Source organism: Quercus lobata, chromosome 10, assembly GCF_001633185.2.
Source record: "Quercus lobata isolate SW786 chromosome 10, ValleyOak3.0 Primary Assembly, whole genome shotgun sequence".
NCBI classification, from domain to species: domain Eukaryota; kingdom Viridiplantae; phylum Streptophyta; class Magnoliopsida; order Fagales; family Fagaceae; genus Quercus; species Quercus lobata.
Genome location: NC_044913.1, coordinates 42,343,721 through 42,364,121, shown reverse-complemented (window position 1 = coordinate 42,364,121; position 20,401 = coordinate 42,343,721). Strand labels below are relative to the sequence as shown.

The following is a 20,401-nucleotide window of genomic DNA, read 5'->3' as shown; positions in this document are numbered from 1 at the left end:
TTCAAAAAACTATCCTTTTAATTTCAACTAATTAAACATGTTTTTTATTTCAAAAATACAAGAAAATTGTTTTTCTTTATATTCCCAAAAACAAGATTTTTAAAACAGAAAATAAAAACCATTACCAAACATACCTAAGATTTTATATAGCTTCCAAATCATAGCTGCTTAAGATAATGTTTACATTTTAGCCAAGAAAAAAGAAGAGAGAGATAACATTACATAATGCTAGTCTTGATTTTAAGACAAAATGGCAAAAAAGGTAAATCATGTTACAAAACTCATCCACATTTTTGGGAATTCATCTACAAATTAGCACTTCTACGAATCTATCAGCATGCCTTCCAATGCATTGAGCTAGTATAAACAGTAGCTGGCATAAATGAACAGCATGCTGGGAAAGGCTGTATCTACACATCAGTCAGTCTTCTCAACTGCCAGAACCACCAGATCCAGTTCACCTAGCCAATTTATAGCTTGTCTTTCCTGGTCTCTTCCTTCTAGCAGAATGGAATCGGCAAGAAAATGACTCCAGAAATTTAATTAGTCCTAAACTCCTATAGCCAATGCTTGACACACCATTAAAAGAGGTCGACACTATCACAAGAAATTGTGCCTTTCCATTTCACATTACTCAGAACTTCCACTCTCTTCAGTTACTCATGAGAAAAACATCCAGGTTCAACTCAAATCGGCCCTATTTAGAAAATAACCCTTTTCAGGAACCAATAGATAGGAGGGGAGCAATATACCAACCTTGGAACAATCCTAGAAGCTCCACCGGTCTAATTGCAGCTTGGCTTCAGCCATGTCTTTCTGTGCCTTCTTTCTCCGATAAAATATTGGACAATCCCGACTGTGAATAAATAAGTAAAACACAAAAACAAGCTGAGAAACATAGGCAATTAGTAAAATATGTGAGGTCAATGCAACAATAAAAGAATGTCACACCAGGATAGCCCACTGACAAATATGCAGAGCACAGACAAATTCCAAGAAAAAGAGAGTTAAAGGAGGGGAGGGGGGGGGGTGTTTATCATGCTTTTTCAAAAATTGCATACTCCAAAATTGGAAATAATTTATTGCAATAACTGCCAACTCATAAGAAAATATTTCCAGGAAATCCCACTGGAAAAAAATAAGAGATTACTACCACATACAAGTGAGGAAATAATAATACCTTGTGCAGAGCACATCCTGGTGAAGAGAGCCTTGGCACTCTTGGCACTGTGTCCACAGCCTCCCAAAAAGCATCTCCTGCTCAGATACTGCAAGCACTCAATAATTCATTGTTGCCAATAGTAAGTCACTTGTTTCCTCCAGTATTTACAAAAATATAAAAATAAAAATTCATTTAACAGCAGAACATGATTAAAACATCCAAGTGCATACCATTGACCACTGTTTTGCAGTAAAGTTCGGCTTCTCGACCCTTACAGTGTGAACAGAGCGTTCGGTCTTTATCACTGGTCCAGAACAACCCAATAAAATAGTATGAGGCCCTTTATACAATAAGATGTGTACAGACCATACCAAGCATTATTTAGACATTGAGTGTCCGTTTGAGAACAGTTTATTTAGCTGAAATTGAAAACTTTTTGCTAAAAGTACTGTAGGTAAAGTTAAAAGTTAGCTAAAATAGTACAATAAGACCCATAAATAGTAACAAAAAGTGCAATGAGACTCAGCTTCTTTTACTATTTAGCAAAAATAAGTTAAATAATAAAAGAAGCTGCCCAATATAAGCTTATCCCAAACGCAACCTAAATGTTACCAAATTTTCCTACCATTCAACCACTACAAACCTAGTGCCCTATGGCCCTTACATTCTTTGATTGGTAAGTTATGTATGCACCCTGTGGGACTTAAACCCATAACCTCACCCTCCACCTTGCACTTATATGGGGAGGAGGTTCCATTTGAGCTAGAGCTCATTGGCAAACCCAATGTCGTACTTTTTGATAGTTTTATATGGTCAACAAAATATTGCACATTCTCATTTCTCAATGATTGATTATCTTCTATGTATGTGAGCATTAGAAAAGCCATAACAACTGAGCTAAACACCTCATTCTATACTCAAATTTTCTCAAAGTTGGTTCTTCTTACAAAATCTAAGATCTCTTAGGTAATCCTACCCAGACATTGTTTTACTTCTATGTTCTTTAGATATAACAATAACTCAAACTTGTTTTCCTTCTTTTTTGAGTTGCGGTGACTGACGCCCTGTATCTTTGTCAAAACACAAAACTCATGTTTGTGCCCATAAATCACAGCTTTCATGGCCCTGCCAACCATCCCAACAATCTGCACTAAACATTCCCAGCAGAAAATTTTCTATTATTGGCAAATTTTCCCTATAATTTCTATCTAAAAGAAGCTTCCATGATTACCATTTGTTTCTAATTAAATTTTTCACACAACTTGTAGGCTTACTAATCAGCAATCAGCATGAGTACAGGAAATAACTCTTACGGAAAAATCTCCAGTGCAACAATCAATACAAGCACTTAAAAAAAAAAAAAAAAAAAAATCCTGTAGTCAGTACGTTGAATTCACCAATAAAACTTTCAACCTAGCACTAGCAGAACCATGATAACACATAAACAGTGAAGCAACAGAAATTATACCTAATTAGAGCTTTGCAGCCAATGCAAGTGAGTTGCTTCTTTGCAAATCTCATTATGCCACTGTTTGAGGGAGTAGAGATAGATATAGATCTTGTGTGACTTCCATGGAGAAGTTCTCTGCTAGCATTCTTCAAAATAGGCTCAAAAATTCTTAGAAGTGGCTGTAACATGAACCTTAGTTTTATTAGGTATGTAAACCAAAGCATCATAAACTGTAAACTACATGCAAAGTACAACAAAGAAAACTAACCTTGCTAATTTGATTTTCAAGATAGTATTGAGGGTCTATTGGTATGTTATTCTCTAGGACATAGATAGGATCCTCTGATTTCTCATAAGCCTGATTATCAATTATTAGTTAATGTTGATAAACCATGTAAAGTATAACCATCTCCACACCCCCCCCCCCCCCCCCCAAAAAAAAAAAAAACAAATAAGGCACCAAAAAAATACCTTGGCTCCTTTTGCGGCTTTAACAATGACATAAGGTACTCGATCCCCAACATTTGGAGCAGTGGCAGCATCTCGCTGTTAGCAAAAATGTCAAATAGAAATTTTAATGGCCAGATGAACTATGAAGTGGGCGATAAAGTCAATAAGGCACCACAAACCTTGCGCATGCGCTCAGCAAGTTCAACATGAGCTGCCTTTACTTCATAATCATCTCCAGTCTTTGTCAGACCCTGACAAAAAAAAAATGTTAGTACAGGTACAAAGTAATTATGCCCTAAAAAACTTTTTATTGGCTGAGTATTTTGACAAACCCATCTCACCGATGGATTTGATGCTACCTATAATGTGAATGAAATCTGATTAACATGAAGTGAAAAAACTTCTATGCTTGCCACTATTGCATCTATTAAGTGAATGAAATCTTTTACCCTCTTTATGATAATAGTCCCGCTTCAAAATGCACAAGTTTTATGAAATTTTTTTTTTTTCAAAGGCTCCCCCCACCTCAACATTTTAACTTTCCACCATTACCCTTTACTTTCACATTGAAAATTGAAAAAATAATCATATATTTTGTAACAAACAGTTGACAAAGTTTATAATTGGAATTGTAAAAAAATTATTCATTACAATTTTTTAACAATGGAATGTTATTTAGAGACAACCAAAAAAATAAAAATAGATTATTATTTAGAGACAAAGTGCATTTTTAAAATATACCAAGTATATGGATTTATGCAAATTTGATAGTAAATGACATCTGATTAACATGAAGTTGATGTATATATTTAACACAAAAAACATGTAATCTATCAGTGGGATTGCCAAAATATGAATTCTATCGTTGAGTGATAACATTTACAAAAAGTTTACACTAGGCATAACAGAAACCTGATCCTTTTGAAAATAATCCAAAAAGAATCAAAGAGCACTACCTTAGTGATAACCAAAAGTGACAAATCCATGCGGTTCATAAGAAGATCTGAAATGGTATTCTTGACATACTGGACTGCCCCAGGGATGTCACGGTCAATGAGTATTTTATGCAGGCACTCAGTTACCAGGTTTTTGACCAACAAACAATTGTCTCTTCGGACAGTTTCAATGCCTGTCCAAAAGAAAAATCAGCAGTGAAAAATAGACATGTATGATATATGAAAAAATGTAGAGAAGCAAATATAGATAATGAACTCCTATTTTTACCTTTAGTATCCATTTTGTCAAACTTTTCCGGTTTTGTCCACAGCAAACCAGCATATCTCTTCTTGCTAATCAGAAGATATGGATAATAAACCTTTTCAAACTCTAGCTTGATCGGCTTCATGAACCCAAACACCAAAGATAAAAAAAGAATTCGTCACAAATATAATCATACAAGAAAATTGGACCATAAAGTCATTTACTCCCTCTTTCCCAAAAATGAGTATCCCACTTTACATTTTTGTCCTTAGAAAGTCAAAGCATTGTTTTTTTAATACCCCAAGTAACCCCTTGTTTGCCATGAAACTTGTTTTGTTATTTTTAAAAGAGGGAAATTCTAGAAGTTCATAACTAAAAAGGCATATATGGATTATACTAATTAAATATAAAAAAATTTCTGCTACATTAATTTATCTCATTAAAGTTTTATCAGATATCTTCTCATCGTTAACGATTCCACTTAGTTCTTTCAATGAACCAATTATTTCTTTGAACATTGTACTTATTAGTTATTAATAAAGTATATTAAAAATACCATATTTCGATAATTTATAATTTTGTAGTGAGTGTTACAATTTTTTAATTAATAAATTTGATCACAATAGCTACTTAACTATTTAGTATTTAATATATAAATTTTTTAGCTAAACATTTTGAAACAAATTATTTACTCCAAATCGGTATCTAGTATTTATTATTGTACTTATTTACAATAGCAATGTACCAATTTAATTTAGAATTTGTAGTAAGTGTTAATTTTTTTTTTTTTTTAATTCAAAATTTGATTTCATTAGATACTTACCTATTTAAATAATTTATTTAGCTAAGTTCTTTCAAACAAATTATTTACTCCCTGTCAATATCTTAAAATTATCTTTGTAAACATTGAACTTATTAGTAGATAATAAAGTACATAAAAAATATAATTTAATAATTTATAAATCTGATTTAGATAGCTATATACCTGTTATATTTTTAATTCATATTAAGTATTAAAAAAAAATTAATTCATAAATTGGATTACAGTAGCTAACTAGCTGCATACCTATTTAATATAATTTATTTAACTACGGTTTTTGAAACAAATTATTTAGTCCAAATAAGTATCTTAAAATTATTTGAGTATTGCCTGATCAAGGATTTAGGTTCAAGCAACAATGAAATAAGAGGTTTTAATCAATTCCTCTTTATCTAAAAAAAAATACCGCCTTCAATCAAAAAAAAGAAATACCGCCCAACTTCACTAAAGATTGTGCCACCTTTTCAATTGTTCACTGTATTCATATATGTGGTAATTCAAAATAATTAACTGAAGGACTAAGCTTGTCAAGATTACAGTCATAGGCGACATAATAATTGCTCAAATTAGACCATCAGCATAAGTACCTTTAGTTGTTTGAACTTTGATAAGGATTTGTAGATAATTATTTTGAGATAGAAATTGAGAATCTATTAGAACAAACTAGAAGCAAAATAAGATATACATATATGAGTATAGAATAAAAGAAGATTCAAGATCTAGTACAGTAATTATAAAGCCTTACCTTTATGAAAGTTCCACTAATATATTCAGCAGCTTCTCTCCCCAAGTTCATGGCTGCTTCTATATTGTCAACACCGAATTGTACCATAACTGAATCTGTGTCCCCATATATAACCTGATACAATAAAATTACTATTACTTCAATCAATTTTTGAAGATAACAAGGTATGACAAAAAACCAACAATAATAATAGTAATAATAATATATGCAAATAATGGATAGGAAATAATAACTATCTAATAAAATTAGGGATAGTAGAAATTCATATCCATATTATAAAAATGATGTCAATCATGCATTCAAACTGTAAAACTTCAGATCCCAAAATAAATACAGTGAGGCAATTAGTTGATGTTCATTATGAACCATATGAAGTCAGGAGCACGACAAGACAACCACACCCCCACCCCCCCCCCCCCTCTCAAAGACCGAGAAAGACAAAAAGTTGCTCCAAGCTAAGATGGATTCTACAGCCTTCTATGGTCCACATAATCATTTAAAACCAAGAAGAGCAGCATTTTCATAAATCAAAACCTTAATGTTATCATAATCATTTCACTCAAATATTTCTTGAGTTCCTATCTCAGATACACCATTAAAGAACCAAAAAATCAAGAGCATCTTCTTCCCTCCTGGAACAAGGATGCCTAACACCAGCTCTGGAGCAGCTCATCTGACAAGGGCTGAGAAAACTCTTGAACACCCCCCCCCCCCCAACACACACACCAAAAAAAAATAAAATAAAGACATGATTCCAGACAAAAAGGCACAATACCATTTGATTACCCTAGAGTTCCTAAATCAAAAGGGAATATGAAAGAGCACTACTAGAAAATGGCAATCGATTAAGGCAACTATAAAATTTTGGTAAGAACATACTAAATAGCTAACATAGATACTGCACTTGATAAGGCCATGGAAGCCATAACCTTAAGCTGATTATCATTTCCTACAAAGTTTTTTATTTTGGCTAACTCTATCCTACAAAAAAATTGAATTAGCTTATATAGGAGACACCAGGAACCTAAGCTGCGTCATCTACAGCCATACCATGCAAAGCCTTGTTTAGCATTTTATACACCACTTGAAAAGAGAATTCTGCATGACATACCTCAGCATTGTGTTCATAACCCCCAAGCATCTTAAATTTATCTTCCACTAGTTTTTTGGTGTGCTCGATCATTTCTCGACCTTTATACAGAAGCAAACTCATGCAATCAATAGGAACTCAAAACGAAGAATGTTTCAACTCATCTAAAGAAAATTTATCGTACAGCAAGAACAATGAATCATAACTACTTTTGCAGAACTGTACCATAGCTTGTGACACTTGAAGATATCTCTAAGCAAGGTAACTGACCAATAGTAGCTCCTGTAAATCCATACACAGAATTTGCACTTATCTGAAAAACAATGAAAAAAATAAATAAGGAACCAATGTAATTCCATCCTTGAATAGTCAGCACTTGAACATACCCTAGAGAACCAAAGCTAATAAATTATTAGTGCAAAGCTTACCTTCAAGGCCAGCTGTCTACCATCAAGTACAGCCTTCACAAGTGGATCTTTTGCTTCCTAGGAGAAAGAAAACATTATTAATATAAATGCACAAAAGGCCAAGAAGTATTAAAGTAAGCTGGAAACTAGATGATTTCACAGCTATTATAAAACTGACGGCAAAAACAAACATTAAGAATGTGATTACCTTCAGATCTGCTTTTGCTCTCTTACGAGCTGTTATTAGTTCTTCAAGAATTTCAGGAAGTATTCCCTGAGATTATATCAGGATACATTCTCATTATTCCATAATTATGGGCATGAAATGATATAGAAATTCATCAACTTCTATAAGTTAGTTATGTCTACCATTATATATATGCAAATGATAAAATAAAATTATTTAAAATAAATAAAACTCCTAACCTTCTGCAAGTTTGATTTAACAAATGTTTCACCAGATGGGGTTTTGTTGACGCATTCTGGGGGAAGATTGAGTTTGCGAGCATCCTCAGGTGTCACCTTCACAAAGACCATAAAAGATAAAATTTTGCTCCTTAAAGCTTCTACATTAGAGCTAATTTTATATCAAATAGGCTAGTTTTCAAACAAAAAGAATATGGTGGAAAATAAAAACAATGGCTGAGAATCACCAGAGTGCAGTAACATAAGTTATAGGCCATCATAATAGATGGATACAATGATGCAAAATCCAATGTTGCAATCGGTTTTTCATAAAATCCTGCCTTTGCCTCCAAAACCTGCATTTTGAAGAGAATAATTACACTAAAAAAGAAAGCCTAAAGTTTATGACTAGAGTTTTATCATTATCAAAATGCACAAAGAAAACGAAGCCAATAAAAACATTGTGAGACAACAAATCAAAATTTTGTAGTCCACTAAACATGCAATATGCATATCAATTCCATATTGACATAATCTAGAGCTTCAGACATGCACTTAAGATTTATCATTTTGTGAAGCTCTAAAGCAAGTTAATATGATTACTACTTTACAATACCCATACACAAAATTCCATTTTAAAACCGAAACATGACCAGTCAAGTTCAAAAGAGATAAAACCTGCAACTCACTGCCTAATTGTTGTTTAATAGTGCACATACGATGATACAGTACACTGATACTAATAATTGCAGATCATAAAACAACTCAAACATAAAGGTTAGAATTTCGAACTTACAGTAGCACCTTCATATGTTCCTTGTTCAGATCCTGCCTGTTTGACATTTGGAATAACAAGGCCTCTCTGTTTTGACTTCCTAAGAAGTTGAGAAAGTACCTGAAAAAGAATGGGTTAATATTTGAGAAATTTTTATTTATCGACAATTCATAAGCTAGAGAGTATTATATTAACCTTGATGCTTTGCCCTCTGGAAAGAAGAAAAGATATAGGAACACCTGTTACTCGAGCCATCTCCACATAATTGTAGATGAACATCAATTTGTCTAAAAGCCGCTGTGGGAGATAAGCATCCTGCAGTCAAAAGAGAGACTCATTGCATGAATGATATTCAATTGATGTTTCTTTCAAGGAAGCTTTTTAGTTCAAATATGCAAACTGTATATTGGATCTGATTGGCTCATATAAGTTTTTACCCAAAATTAGATGAAATAATTGACAGAAAGAAAATTCTAAGAGAAAGAGGGAGGCACCCTTTATCAATTCTATGAACTTTTAGGGTGTCTTCTCCAGTTTCTTCAAGGAAAAATATACAGGCTTTGCATCACAAATTGGGGAGCTTCTGACATAAGTTTGAGCAAATAGAATTTTACCTTGAAATACTATTCCTCATATAAGAAGCAATTCATGTATTAAGAAGTCAAAAAAAGCCATACTGAAATATTGTTAAAGTCTATCAGAATATGTAGCAAAGCAAGGACATCTATGAGCAGATCCATTAGCAATGCAAATGCAGCAGTCACCCCCTGAAGGAAAGTATAAGTCATAATAATTACAGATATACCAGTTTCTTTTTTTTTAGGGGGAGGGGGGAGTGGTTTCAGATACCAATGCACTAAATTGTGAGTACATGTTAAAAGAAAATATGAATTTATATATATCTAAAAGTTGAAGCGTAGCATCATCCACCTATTTCTAATATTTTCTCTCTCCTTTTTAACTACTTTTCTCTTTATTAATTTCTCATCTTATAATTATACTTCCTCCAACATTTGCTCCTCATTTTTACTTTTTTATCTCCACATTACTCTAAACCTTAATGTTACAATTCCTTCATCCCTTCATCTTCTTTTTATTTTGACTCTTCTCCACATTTTATTTACTATAAAAATTTGCTATTCTCTCTTTCATTCAATTCATGTTTTTCCCACACAAAAAGGTGAATACTCTCTCTCTCTCTCTCTTTTATTCTTTCTTGCAACTCTACTTTAATTGATAAATTTGTGTTTTTTTTTTTAATCTCTACTTTGGGCTGATACATTTTGGTGGTGTGTTTTTGTGTTCCCCATCACATGTATGCTCTTTCCATCTTATAGTTTTGGTTTCAATTGATTCTTACATATTTTCAAAGTGCAAATTTGAGTTTATATAAAAATATAATCTACATGGCTATGTATTTGTATATGTCTATCAATTATTTGAGCAATATCAATTGTAAATTTGTGATGAGGTTTGATTATCATGATAATATTCTTAAGAGAATGAGAAAAATTTGAAACTTAAAAAAGTTTAGTCGTACAAAAAAAATGGGAAATCATAACACACTATAACAAAAATTTGAAGAATATAGACCACTTCAAAAAATAAAATAAAAAGAATAATATCACTCATACACACCCAAGTTACTACAAAAAACAAAAACAAAACAAAATAATAGAATGATATATTTGTAGAGATAAAAGATGGAAAATACTTTAGAAATAATTCCATTTTGTGGAGAACAAATTATCTTCAATAAATTTTAGAAAATAAATTATATATTATACCACATTACAAAATAATTATATATTCTCATGCATCGCATGGGTCTGCGACTAGTTACAAGCTCAAATAAAAGTGTTTGAGATGCCTAAAAAAACATCTTCCACTCACAGAATATAAATTATTAGCAAACCTTATTGAATATAGAGTAAAAGAGGATCAAGCATGATAATAAAAGATGCTTAAGGAGACTTTTTATCTGCATAACCAGGCACCTCATCCTGCTATTTTTGCAGGTTATTCTTGGTGAACCTCTCTACAAAAGGACAAGGAACAAATCATGCCTCACTTCAATCATACCACCAAAATTTACCTTCATAAATCTACAAAGAACTAAATTAGCTTAGGTCCAGTTGATAATCTCCCTAAAAATTTCACATAATCCCTCACTTCAAGAAAACCCATATAGATCAAGACAAACTTATTGATAACAGTGATTGACACATGGTGGTATGACATTTCTTCACTTTGGTAAAACACACAACTTTCTTCTTCTTCTTTTTCCGATAAGTAATAACTTTACTGAGAAGAGAAAAGCTTAACTTTACTGAGAAGAGAAAAGTATAAGTACAGAAGGAATAGTCAAGCTCTCCTTAAAATTACGCTCTAAAAGAGAGACTATGAATTCTACAATCGAATGCTCTTCACTATTTCCAAGAGTACAAGACCACTCAAACAGCACTGTCAGGAAAAAAATTCTTCAACCCCATAACTGAAAGCACCACACCATCGAAAGTGTGGTAATTCCTCTACCCCCATATCAAGCCTACAGAACTAATGAAGTACTTGTATGCATTCCATCAACAACCTAGCACCCTTAATGTTAAAAGTGAGTAAAATTAAACACTATCAAGGAAGATGTTTACAATGAGGATCAAGATATTCTTAAATACTTGAAGCTATCCAATACATCTTAGATTCTTTAAATAAGGCAAATAAGAGTAGATGATGCAAGAGGTAGGAAGAAAGAAATCAAGATATAGAAAAGCTAGAGTATGCACCTTCAAACAATATACAGCAAGACGTCTCCTGGTCTCAGAATTCCCATTCTGAAGATCAGATATTATTGAATGGTGTACATCCTCTTTCTGCACGAGGAAAATGGTGTCACCATGTCAGCATAATCAAACACTATACATAAATTATTAATTCCAGAAAAGGAAAAAAAAAAAAAACAAGCAACAGGAAACAACAGAGGTGAAAGAAGAATTAGATGATTCAGACTTCAATGACAGAAACAAGGAATGAGCTAAGCAAAACAGACCAAAAACATGCATACATTTGCATGTGCATGCACATACACACGCACAAGTCACAACACAAGCAAGATGAACAGAAAAGTTGTTTCCCATATCAATCCATGCTTTTAATGCAATAATATTAGACATTAGCACAACATGCAGCAGCAAGAAGCAAAGATCAACTGGTAGGTTGTGTAACATATAGATTCATACTTTCAGCGGCACAATCTCATGTATAAGCACAAGAAACAGAAAGCAATCTATCCAAAAACCAGAGAAGAGAGTCCAACATGAGAAAATGAATAAAAGGATCCTAACCCAACCTTTCCTTTATAAAGAGAATATGTTTGGGCATGTAAAAAATCTCAATTAACCATTCAGAATTTAAAAGCATGGAGCCATACTCACAGTGCATCAATGAAAAATGGAGAATAAGATTAAAACCTAAAAGGTGAATGAGAGATAGAGATTTTGAAAAAAGGGCATTACTACAGTTCATTCACTAATGAACTCAAAGCCCTCATAAAAAGATGATAAAAGCATCCAGAGGAATGAATGCATCTAGATTAAATTCAAAATGTTCAAACTTCAACAGAAAGAATATCACAGAATTTGAATTTAGACCTCTCTTGACCTTCAGAAAATAAAATATAAACTATATTAAAGAGAAATTATTTTCCTTATCCCCATAAGAAAGTAGATCAACTAAATACAACAATTCATGTACCAAGAATGGAATAGAAAATACTAGGAAAAATAGTGTGCAAGACAAATACAATGCTAAGAAAGCATTCGGGTTCATACAATCATCTAGTAAAAGTTTGTTTAGGATTACACAAGAACTGCACTAGAGCATGTAATGTTATCCTCAAAGCAAGAAAGTGCATGATACTCTTCCCATATATGGCATCACTCAAATCCTTCAAAATCTTCCTGGATTTATTGCAATGACAATTAATACAAACAAATAATAGAGAAGATGCTTGATATTAAGTCAAAATAGAAAAGTAAACCTTACCTGCTCAGAAAGAAAGTGTGCTGAGACAGAATTCAATGAGTAAGAGCTTAGCTTATAATCCCGTTGCATAGCCTGTGGTAAAAGACAACATAATAAGTTATTTGTCATTAATCTAAATTATATCTCATAAACCAAGTAAAGCATATTAAGCAAACAGATGCTACGGACGAAACCTGGAGCAAGTCAAATTGAACTCTCCCTTCTATAGTTACTTCTTTGCTTTCCCTGGTCCCCATCTGTCTGCAAAACCATTAGGTATCAGTAAAATTTTCATACAGGTTAATGAGATTTGAATGGATAGAAAGTTGTACATAAAGAATTAGATTGGTATGGGCAAAAATTTATATCACCATAAAAAGACAATACAGCAAATGAAACAAAAGCTTTGGCAAAACATAACAACCCAAAACTAGGGTGACAATAATAAGTTCATAATTTTTTTTGTTCACAATAATAATAATGATAAAAACAATTGTAATATGTTTACCTTGATGAAAAGGTTGTATCTTTGACCCGAACTCTGCTATTCCTGATGCGGCCTAGTATTGGGAATTCAGCAATTCCCAAGGTCTCAGCCCTCTATAAGCCAGGAAAACATGATGTGAAATTAGCTGTAATGCAGATATGGTCACGTACACCTTAACCTCAGCACCATATAAAATTGTAACAAAAGAAACAAAGAAATGATATAAAAAAAAAAATAAAAATAAAAAAAATAAAAAAAAAAAAACAGAACAAAGCAATACAAAGGTAGGACTAATATAACCAAAGAGAAGAAATTTACTATGAAATTCTGCATTGACGATGAGAAAGTTAAATATTTCAATTACCTCAATAAGATAAGGCAAATCAAATTTGCAAATATTATATCCAATTATGATATCTGGGTCTACTTCACGGAGAAAATCCTGCAAGAGAGCCTATTTATTAGACTATAAACAGGCACAAAAGGCTGTAAATTAAAAAGGCTGTAAATTAGATTCAAATGCCACTTGAGATTGATTACATTTTTATGTACTTAAGTTTCAAAAAAAAAACATGAATAAAAAAGAACAAGACATGTTATATGTCCATTACCCACTACTATAGAGAGCCCCATTCAAACTATATATATGCTAGTGTTAGTACAGCCTCGCATGTGGAGCCTTTTCAAACATAATTATAAATGTTCATTTAAGAAGTCTTCAATTGTTTTGCATAAGATTTACATATTGACTTTTTTATTTATTTAATTTTTAAGCAAGTATGTTACCATGTGATTCTGTCAACAGGTTTCCACGGCAATATAAAATCTATCAATATTTTTTTTTTTTTTAATAGGTGCTAACAAACTTTATTGATAATAAAAGCATAATGAATTTATGATAGTAAACTCACTACACTGAAAAGTATACAAACCAATCAAAAAGAAAGACTAACAGAATTAAGAAATTCAAACAAAGAATGACAATGCGTAAACCCTCAAATACGGCACCACTCAAACAAAGTCCTAAGTAGCAAAGACTTCACACAGTCTACAAGTCTCTCAGTTTCCTCAAAAATTCAGGCATTGTGCTCCTTCCAAATTAACCACATAAGACACGCTGGAACCATATTCCACACATTTGAAGTATGCCTCCCCAACCAATTCCACCATGCAAAGAGAAGAGAAACAACATTCTTCGACATCACCCATTGAACCCCAAACAAACGAAGGACTTCACTCCACAAGGTATGAGCATAGTTACAATGGATCAATAAGTGATCCACAGTTTCCTCTTCACATCGACAAAGGCAACACCAATTAACAAGAGGTAAATTCTTCTTAACAAGGTTGTCTATAGTAAGAATCCCACCCTGAGCAGCTGTCCATACGAAGAAAGCCACCCTTTTAGGTACCTTAACACACCAAATGCTCTTCCAAGGAAAAGACACCAACGGGGCTGCTAGCAATGAAAAATAGAAAGAGCGCACATCAAAAACACCACTACGATTCAATTGCCATATCATGGTATCATCACCCCCTCTAGGTAACTTGGATGAGATATACGCAAAAAAATCATAAAAGATCCCTATCTCCCAATCTTGAAAAGCACGACGGAAGCGTAAGTTCCAGCTTCTACCACCCCCATCCGATGCAAATTCAACCATATCAGAAATCATAGCCGCCTTATCCACAACAATAGCAAACATTGCCGGATATAAATCTTTCAAGGCAGTAGGGCTACTCCAAGGGTCATACCAAAATCTAATACGAAAACCCTTACCTGCCGCATACACCACATGACCAAAGAAGCTCTCAGCCCCCTTCCTAATGTACTTCCACCTACCACATCCATGTGTCCCTCTAACAACTCTAGTACACCATCCCCCACTGGCCTCCCCATATTTGGAAGCAATAACTTGCCTCCATAAACGTGTGACCTCATTCCCAAATCGCCAAAGCCACTTTCCAAGCAAAGCTTGGTTAAACAGCCCAATCTTCCGGATCCCCAAGCCATCTACCTCCATTGGCCACACAACTTTCTCCCAAGAAACAAGTGAGAATTTAAAAACATCATTAGATCTCCCCCAAAGGAAATTCCTCTAAATCCTCTCTAATCTGTCCGCCACATGTTGTGGAATAGTGAACAAAGATAAATAATAAGTAGGGAGGCTTGATAAGATACTCTTCAATAAAGTAAGTCTACCCCCTTTTGAAAAATATAACTGCTTCCAACCTGCGAGCCTTTTTTCCATCCGTTCAATGATAGGGTTCCATATTGAGGAATCCTTATAATGTGCCCCAAAGGCATACCCAAATAAGACATGGGTAAACAGTCTACTTTACAACATAAAATACGAGCTAAGGCATCCAAATTCCCAACCTCACCAACCGGCACAAACTATGGGAAATATATTGAAACCATTATCAATAGTAGTTGTTTCACTTCGTAAACAACTGACATACACTCTTGATCAAATTTAAGAGGGTTCTATGAACTTGTTTTAGAGTAACTCAAGTTAGCTTGATCTCATGGCTTCCATCATAAATTATTATTATTTTGGATTTAGCTGCTATAAGGGAATCCTCTTTTTAAGTAGAATAATAAAACTTTCTAAAAGCTTTGATTCCTTTGAAGTTATTAAGGATATTTTAATGCATCAATTTTTGACTTTAGGAGTTTCTGCTTTTCCACACACATGCATTAGTAATGTGTGTATGTTTGTGTGTGTATGTATATATGCATGCATGTAATTACATGAGAGACAACTATAAGAAGAATGTGTCCTTCAATGTGAGTCAAACTATTCAAAATTTATATATATTTATCCATATTACAATCCCATGTCTTCCTAGAAGGGAGAAACACTGAAAAATATATTTGGGGGAGGGGGCGGGGGGTGGAATCCTTGGCAATGCTATGAGAAGTTGAAGGTATGTTACAAATTGTTCCTACACAGAAGCATTTACTCAAGAAAAAGAGACTATTTTCTTCTTTCCAAAAATAAAGGGTCAAATCTAAAATAGAACAACAAAATACAAGGAGAGATATTCAAATTTTCAATCACAAAGTCAAAGATGGACTAATAACTTAAAGAATGTAACTCCCACAAAAATAAAATTAAAAATTAGATGATAATGAAAAAGCCACAAAGTAGGCATTGACAACACAGGACACAGCACAATATGGTCATTACAAGCACACACACATATACACATAATTCAAATAATCACCATAATTCCTAGTTGAAACAACAAAACTAAAGATGAACATGAAACCCATAGGCTTTCACTTACATACAACAATATCTTAGTTGAAAGTTACAGATTGAAACAGGTTAATCCTACTTTCTTCCCTTGAGAGAAAGAGAGAGGGGAGACAAAATAAAATGCCATCCCTCACCTATTTAAAATTCTACTTGGCATTTCTTAACTTTGTCCAAACCATGTCCAAAAATTGTAGAAAAAACATATCCGACATTAAAATTGTTACTGTAAGAGTGCCAAGCACATACCAGACAAAAAATGAAACTATGTCCAATTTGTTTCGAGTCCCAAATCAGCTTTCCACCCCCAAGGAGTGTCTATGTGTGTTCATTGGTGAAAATTAATTACCAAAAAATACTTTAAATTTGGAAACACTATTTTTAGATAAGTACTGACATTACTGTAAGATTGATCATCCACAACAAATAGAATATAAAAATGGGCATTGAATGTAGAAGAATAACTGAAAAAGGTGAAGTGGAGAAATGCACTAAGTGGGTTTAAGGTCAAACGTGTTTTTTTGTTACACAACCTAGGACATTCTAAACAACTTTTTTACAGTAAAAGAGTGAATGTGTAAAGACAATAACCATACCCTCCAAGCCAGCAAGACTTCTCTTTCTGTATCAAAAGCCATCACATCAACACCAACTATTGGAGAGCATGACTTAAGGGTCATCACATTACGAATAAATGGCTGATCCTCTCCCTGCAGTGTAACTAGATTGGCCACCTAAAAAAAAAGAAATGAACAATTTCACTTAAAAAAATGTAAAACAAAATGATGCCTTGAAGCAAGTGTGTGTATGGGTATGTTAAAAAAAATAAGATTAAAGACAAGGATGAACCTGGATAACAGGGTCATGGTTTGGCTCAGGAAAATGACCTTTCCGACCAGCACACTCAATGTCAAAACTCAGTACACGAAATGGAGCCATCTTTGAGAATTCCCCTTCTGGAGCATGGCTGATCAGTTCTGAATACCTAAGCATTGTTAAGGAAGGTTCTACACAGCAGGCAAAAGTCTCAATATGCATTACAAGTTTATAACTGCAGTCCTCCCTGAAGGAGATAAATGGCCTATTATGAATAAGGATACAGGCAATCAAACTCTAACTGGCAGTAAGACAAATTCTTTGCAGTCTTCTTATATTTTCCAGCAGGTACTTCAATCCAGTTGCCTCCAACAATGTTGCAATCAATCATAAAACGAAGGGCAAAAAGAACATTGCTTTCATACGTCATGAAGCTCTTCATGCCAAAACCATCAATTTGTATGCCTCTATCAAGAATTCCTGCCAATTTTTTAGCATGTTGATAAGAAAGTAAAAGATGTATGAATAAACCACCACTAAGAATGAGCAGCATACACGTAAAAAATAAAAGCATGTGTGGTTCAATACAGGACATACTAGATTTATTAAATAGAAAAAATTACCCTGTTACCAAAAAACTAGATTACTCTGCAAAAAACCCATATTAAAAAGAGAAATGAAGGTGAATGAAAAACAGTTCTTAAAGATCAATTTTTAATTATCCAACCATAAGTGAATTTTCCTGCTTGTAGGTCATTCAAACAAAAATGACATGAAATTTTCTTGCGCACGTGGCCCATGTGTTTATAAACCTGAATTTGTTTACCTCGGCAGCTGGTCACCATCGTTGGCAATGCAACTACGATTTTGAGAAAAGGATGAGAGGTCTGCTGCTGGTAGTACATGATACTCCTTTTCTGCACTAACTCAATACGACGGACATATTGGGGTACCTTGCTATTCCGATTCACCTCTTTCATCCTTGCCTAATGGATCACAAAACAAGAAAAGTATAACTAAATGAACTAAAGTTTTAAAAACAAAAAAATTAAAATAAAAGTAAAAAATCAATGAGTTTAGTTAAGGAAACTTAACATACAAAAATGAGAAAGTGACAGGATAAGAATACCTCAAGTGTTCGATGAAAGAAAGAGATATCATCAGGGCCCATCCCTGGTGGGCAACTGATGTAGAAATACGGCTCAAACCCATGAACGTGGCAGCAAACACTATGTCCTACCAGATAGGCAAAAAGATTAAATAAAATCAGCTTCACAATGAAAGCTTTAGCAGAAAAACATTTCATAAACTTCTGGTACTTCTATAAAACCATGGATTAACTAACCCCCAAAACAACACACATTGCCAGGCACAAATCTGGCTACATGCTTATTTCAGATGAAAAAAAAAAAAAAAATCGACTAGTGATACATTGTTGCATGTTAACTGTCAAATTATGAACTTTGACGTCAAAAACATTGGAAAAATGAAATTGAATAAATTATTCCTATGCTCCATGAAGGATGCCTGCTACTACATTGTGTTTGGATGACGAATTTGGTAATTACACAGAAATTCACAAATGATTGAGGATTTCCATTACCCATCATTTAAAATCCCATCAAATACTAATTTCATTGGTTGGAAATGCTATAAAATCCCATCAAATACTTATGCCTCTTTACCGCAATCTAATCTTCAAAAAAAAAAAACTCTTTTTTTTAAAAAAAAATTGCTATAAATGAGCAATCAATCTTCGAAAATTAAGTAAAAATAACCCTTTTTTTTTCAAAAATGAAAAAAGTGAGCTAACCTTCACTTGTAACTCCAAAAATCCTGATAATGGCGGCGGAGCCAGATGAGTTGGGCAACAATACTTTGTGACTCTCTCCGATGACATAGTCAATCTCTAATTGCTGAAAAACTAAGAGAACCAACAACCAAAAAAAGTTTAAAATTTTTCACAGAAACCCTAGCAGAGTGAAAGTGTAAAACCCCAGAGGCGCGTGGAAATGGACTCACCGACGCTGCGAGATTGGGAGACGTAGGCGTCGGAGAGTGGGGGACGGGTCCACTTGGCGAGGCGACGAGCGAGGGTGCGGCGGTCCTCGATGTCGCGGAGGATCTCTTCGTCCTCAAGTATAAGGGTTTCGTCGAGGTAGAAGTCCTCGTCTACGAACTCGTCCTCCTGCGACGCCGCGTGGTGCTTCGGAGTTTGGGCCGCCGGCGAGCGTTTCTGCGGCGGAGGCGGAGCCTGGCGCTTGCGGGTGTTGCTGCTCATTGCTGGGAGAGGGACTTCAGTGAGGCTTCAGGGTTTGGAGTGTTGGAGGAGAGAGCAGAGAGGAAATGAGATTCCCGCCAATTTTGAGGGCAGTTTATACTTTATAGTCGTGAATTTCCTTTCTTTTCTTTTTTTCTTTTCTTTTCTTTTCTTTTCTTTTTGAAATTGAAAAATACAGTGGTCCTTAATGTTTGGGGTATTTTCCTTCTCCTTTTTTTTTTTTTTTTGATAGAGAGATCTTCATTTTTGTTTCTCATGTTTTAGACTTTTTTCAAAATAGTCCTGCAATTTTATATATATGATAGAATTTTGATAGAATTTTTAAATAGTAATGTCCACTTTATGATAATTACTTTTTATAATAATAAAATTACCAAATTAACTAACTACAATCCACAAATGATCCAACCATTCATTCGTCAATGTTAGAAACAAACATGATGTGTCAAATTAGCTCAAAACAAAATAATTTAATATTTTTTAAACTACATTGTTTTGACCATTGTTTAATTAGACCAATTGTTTTAGTTGCTAGCTTATGTGGTACTAAAGGGTTAGATCACTCATAAAAATAAACAGGATAACCAATTTAAAAAGATCTCAAACATAAAAGATAAAAGTGAAAATGTTTAAACAGTATGGCCCAAAATAGAAACGCCAGTAACATGAGGGCAAAAAAACTCAAATCTTTTTTTAAAATTACATTTTAAACACTACTTTAAGGAATGTTCAAATTAAAACCTACATTTAAGATTATTACAAATTAAATGATTTAGTTTCATTACTTTCAAATTGAACCCTAACCTTTTAAAATTATATCAAACAAAACTCTCAATCAAACCTAAAAATCAATCCAAACCCGAAAAAGACCACATTTTAAATTGGTATGGTTTTTAAAATTCAAGATTTAATTTGAAAATTAGTGAAACTATAAAGTTTTAATTTATAATTGGTTTAAAATTTAGTATTTGATTTGAAACTTTTATAACTATAATATTTCATCTGAAAATCTCCTCTTAAATATTTAAAG

At 33.5% G+C, this 20,401-nt stretch overlaps 1 protein-coding gene across 2 annotated transcripts; it reads right to left on the bottom strand.

The window, feature by feature from the left end:
• Positions 1 to 218: 218 nt before the first annotated feature.
• LOC115963879 (DNA polymerase delta catalytic subunit) lies at positions 219 to 19,456 on the bottom strand. 2 transcript variants are annotated; one of them, XM_031083099.1, is made up of 31 exons: positions 19,113 to 19,444; positions 18,904 to 19,014; positions 18,220 to 18,326; positions 17,917 to 18,076; positions 17,375 to 17,570; positions 17,124 to 17,259; positions 16,871 to 17,008; positions 13,376 to 13,453; positions 13,033 to 13,124; positions 12,719 to 12,785; positions 12,546 to 12,617; positions 11,288 to 11,374; positions 8,700 to 8,819; positions 8,526 to 8,624; positions 7,978 to 8,085; positions 7,751 to 7,846; positions 7,533 to 7,598; positions 7,346 to 7,402; positions 7,143 to 7,230; positions 6,939 to 7,018; positions 5,828 to 5,941; positions 4,287 to 4,401; positions 4,019 to 4,191; positions 3,242 to 3,313; positions 3,084 to 3,158; positions 2,881 to 2,970; positions 2,631 to 2,791; positions 1,393 to 1,466; positions 1,181 to 1,268; positions 757 to 856; positions 219 to 500 (listed from the first exon to the last, which is right to left on the bottom strand). In XM_031083099.1, the coding sequence occupies exons 1-30, from the start codon at positions 19,369 to 19,371 to the stop codon at positions 769 to 771; spliced, it is 3,267 nt and encodes a 1,088-aa protein (XP_030938959.1). In that variant the 5' UTR covers positions 19,372 to 19,444; the 3' UTR covers positions 219 to 500; positions 757 to 768. The 2 variants fall into 2 exon arrangements, with proteins under 2 accessions (XP_030938959.1, XP_030938958.1); XM_031083098.1 differs by having other exon boundaries at positions 219 to 856; positions 19,113 to 19,456.
• Between the last annotated feature and the right edge of the window lie 945 nt (positions 19,457 to 20,401).

What these genes read in the sequence shown, in the direction of transcription:
- LOC115963879 (XM_031083098.1), bottom strand. Translation starts at nt 19,371, where the DNA reads ATGAGCAGCAACACCCGCAAGCGCCAGGCTCCGCCTCCGCCGCAGAAA. An exon ending in ATTTGCCTTATCTTATTGAG is followed by an intron (nt 13,125 to 13,375) that starts GTAATTGAAATA and finishes CCTGGCTTATAG; the next exon opens with AGGGCTGAGACCTTGGGAAT. An exon ending in AAGCCGCAAAAGGAGCCAAG is followed by an intron (nt 2,971 to 3,083) that starts GTATTTTTTTGG and finishes ATTGATAATCAG; the next exon opens with GCTTATGAGAAATCAGAGGA.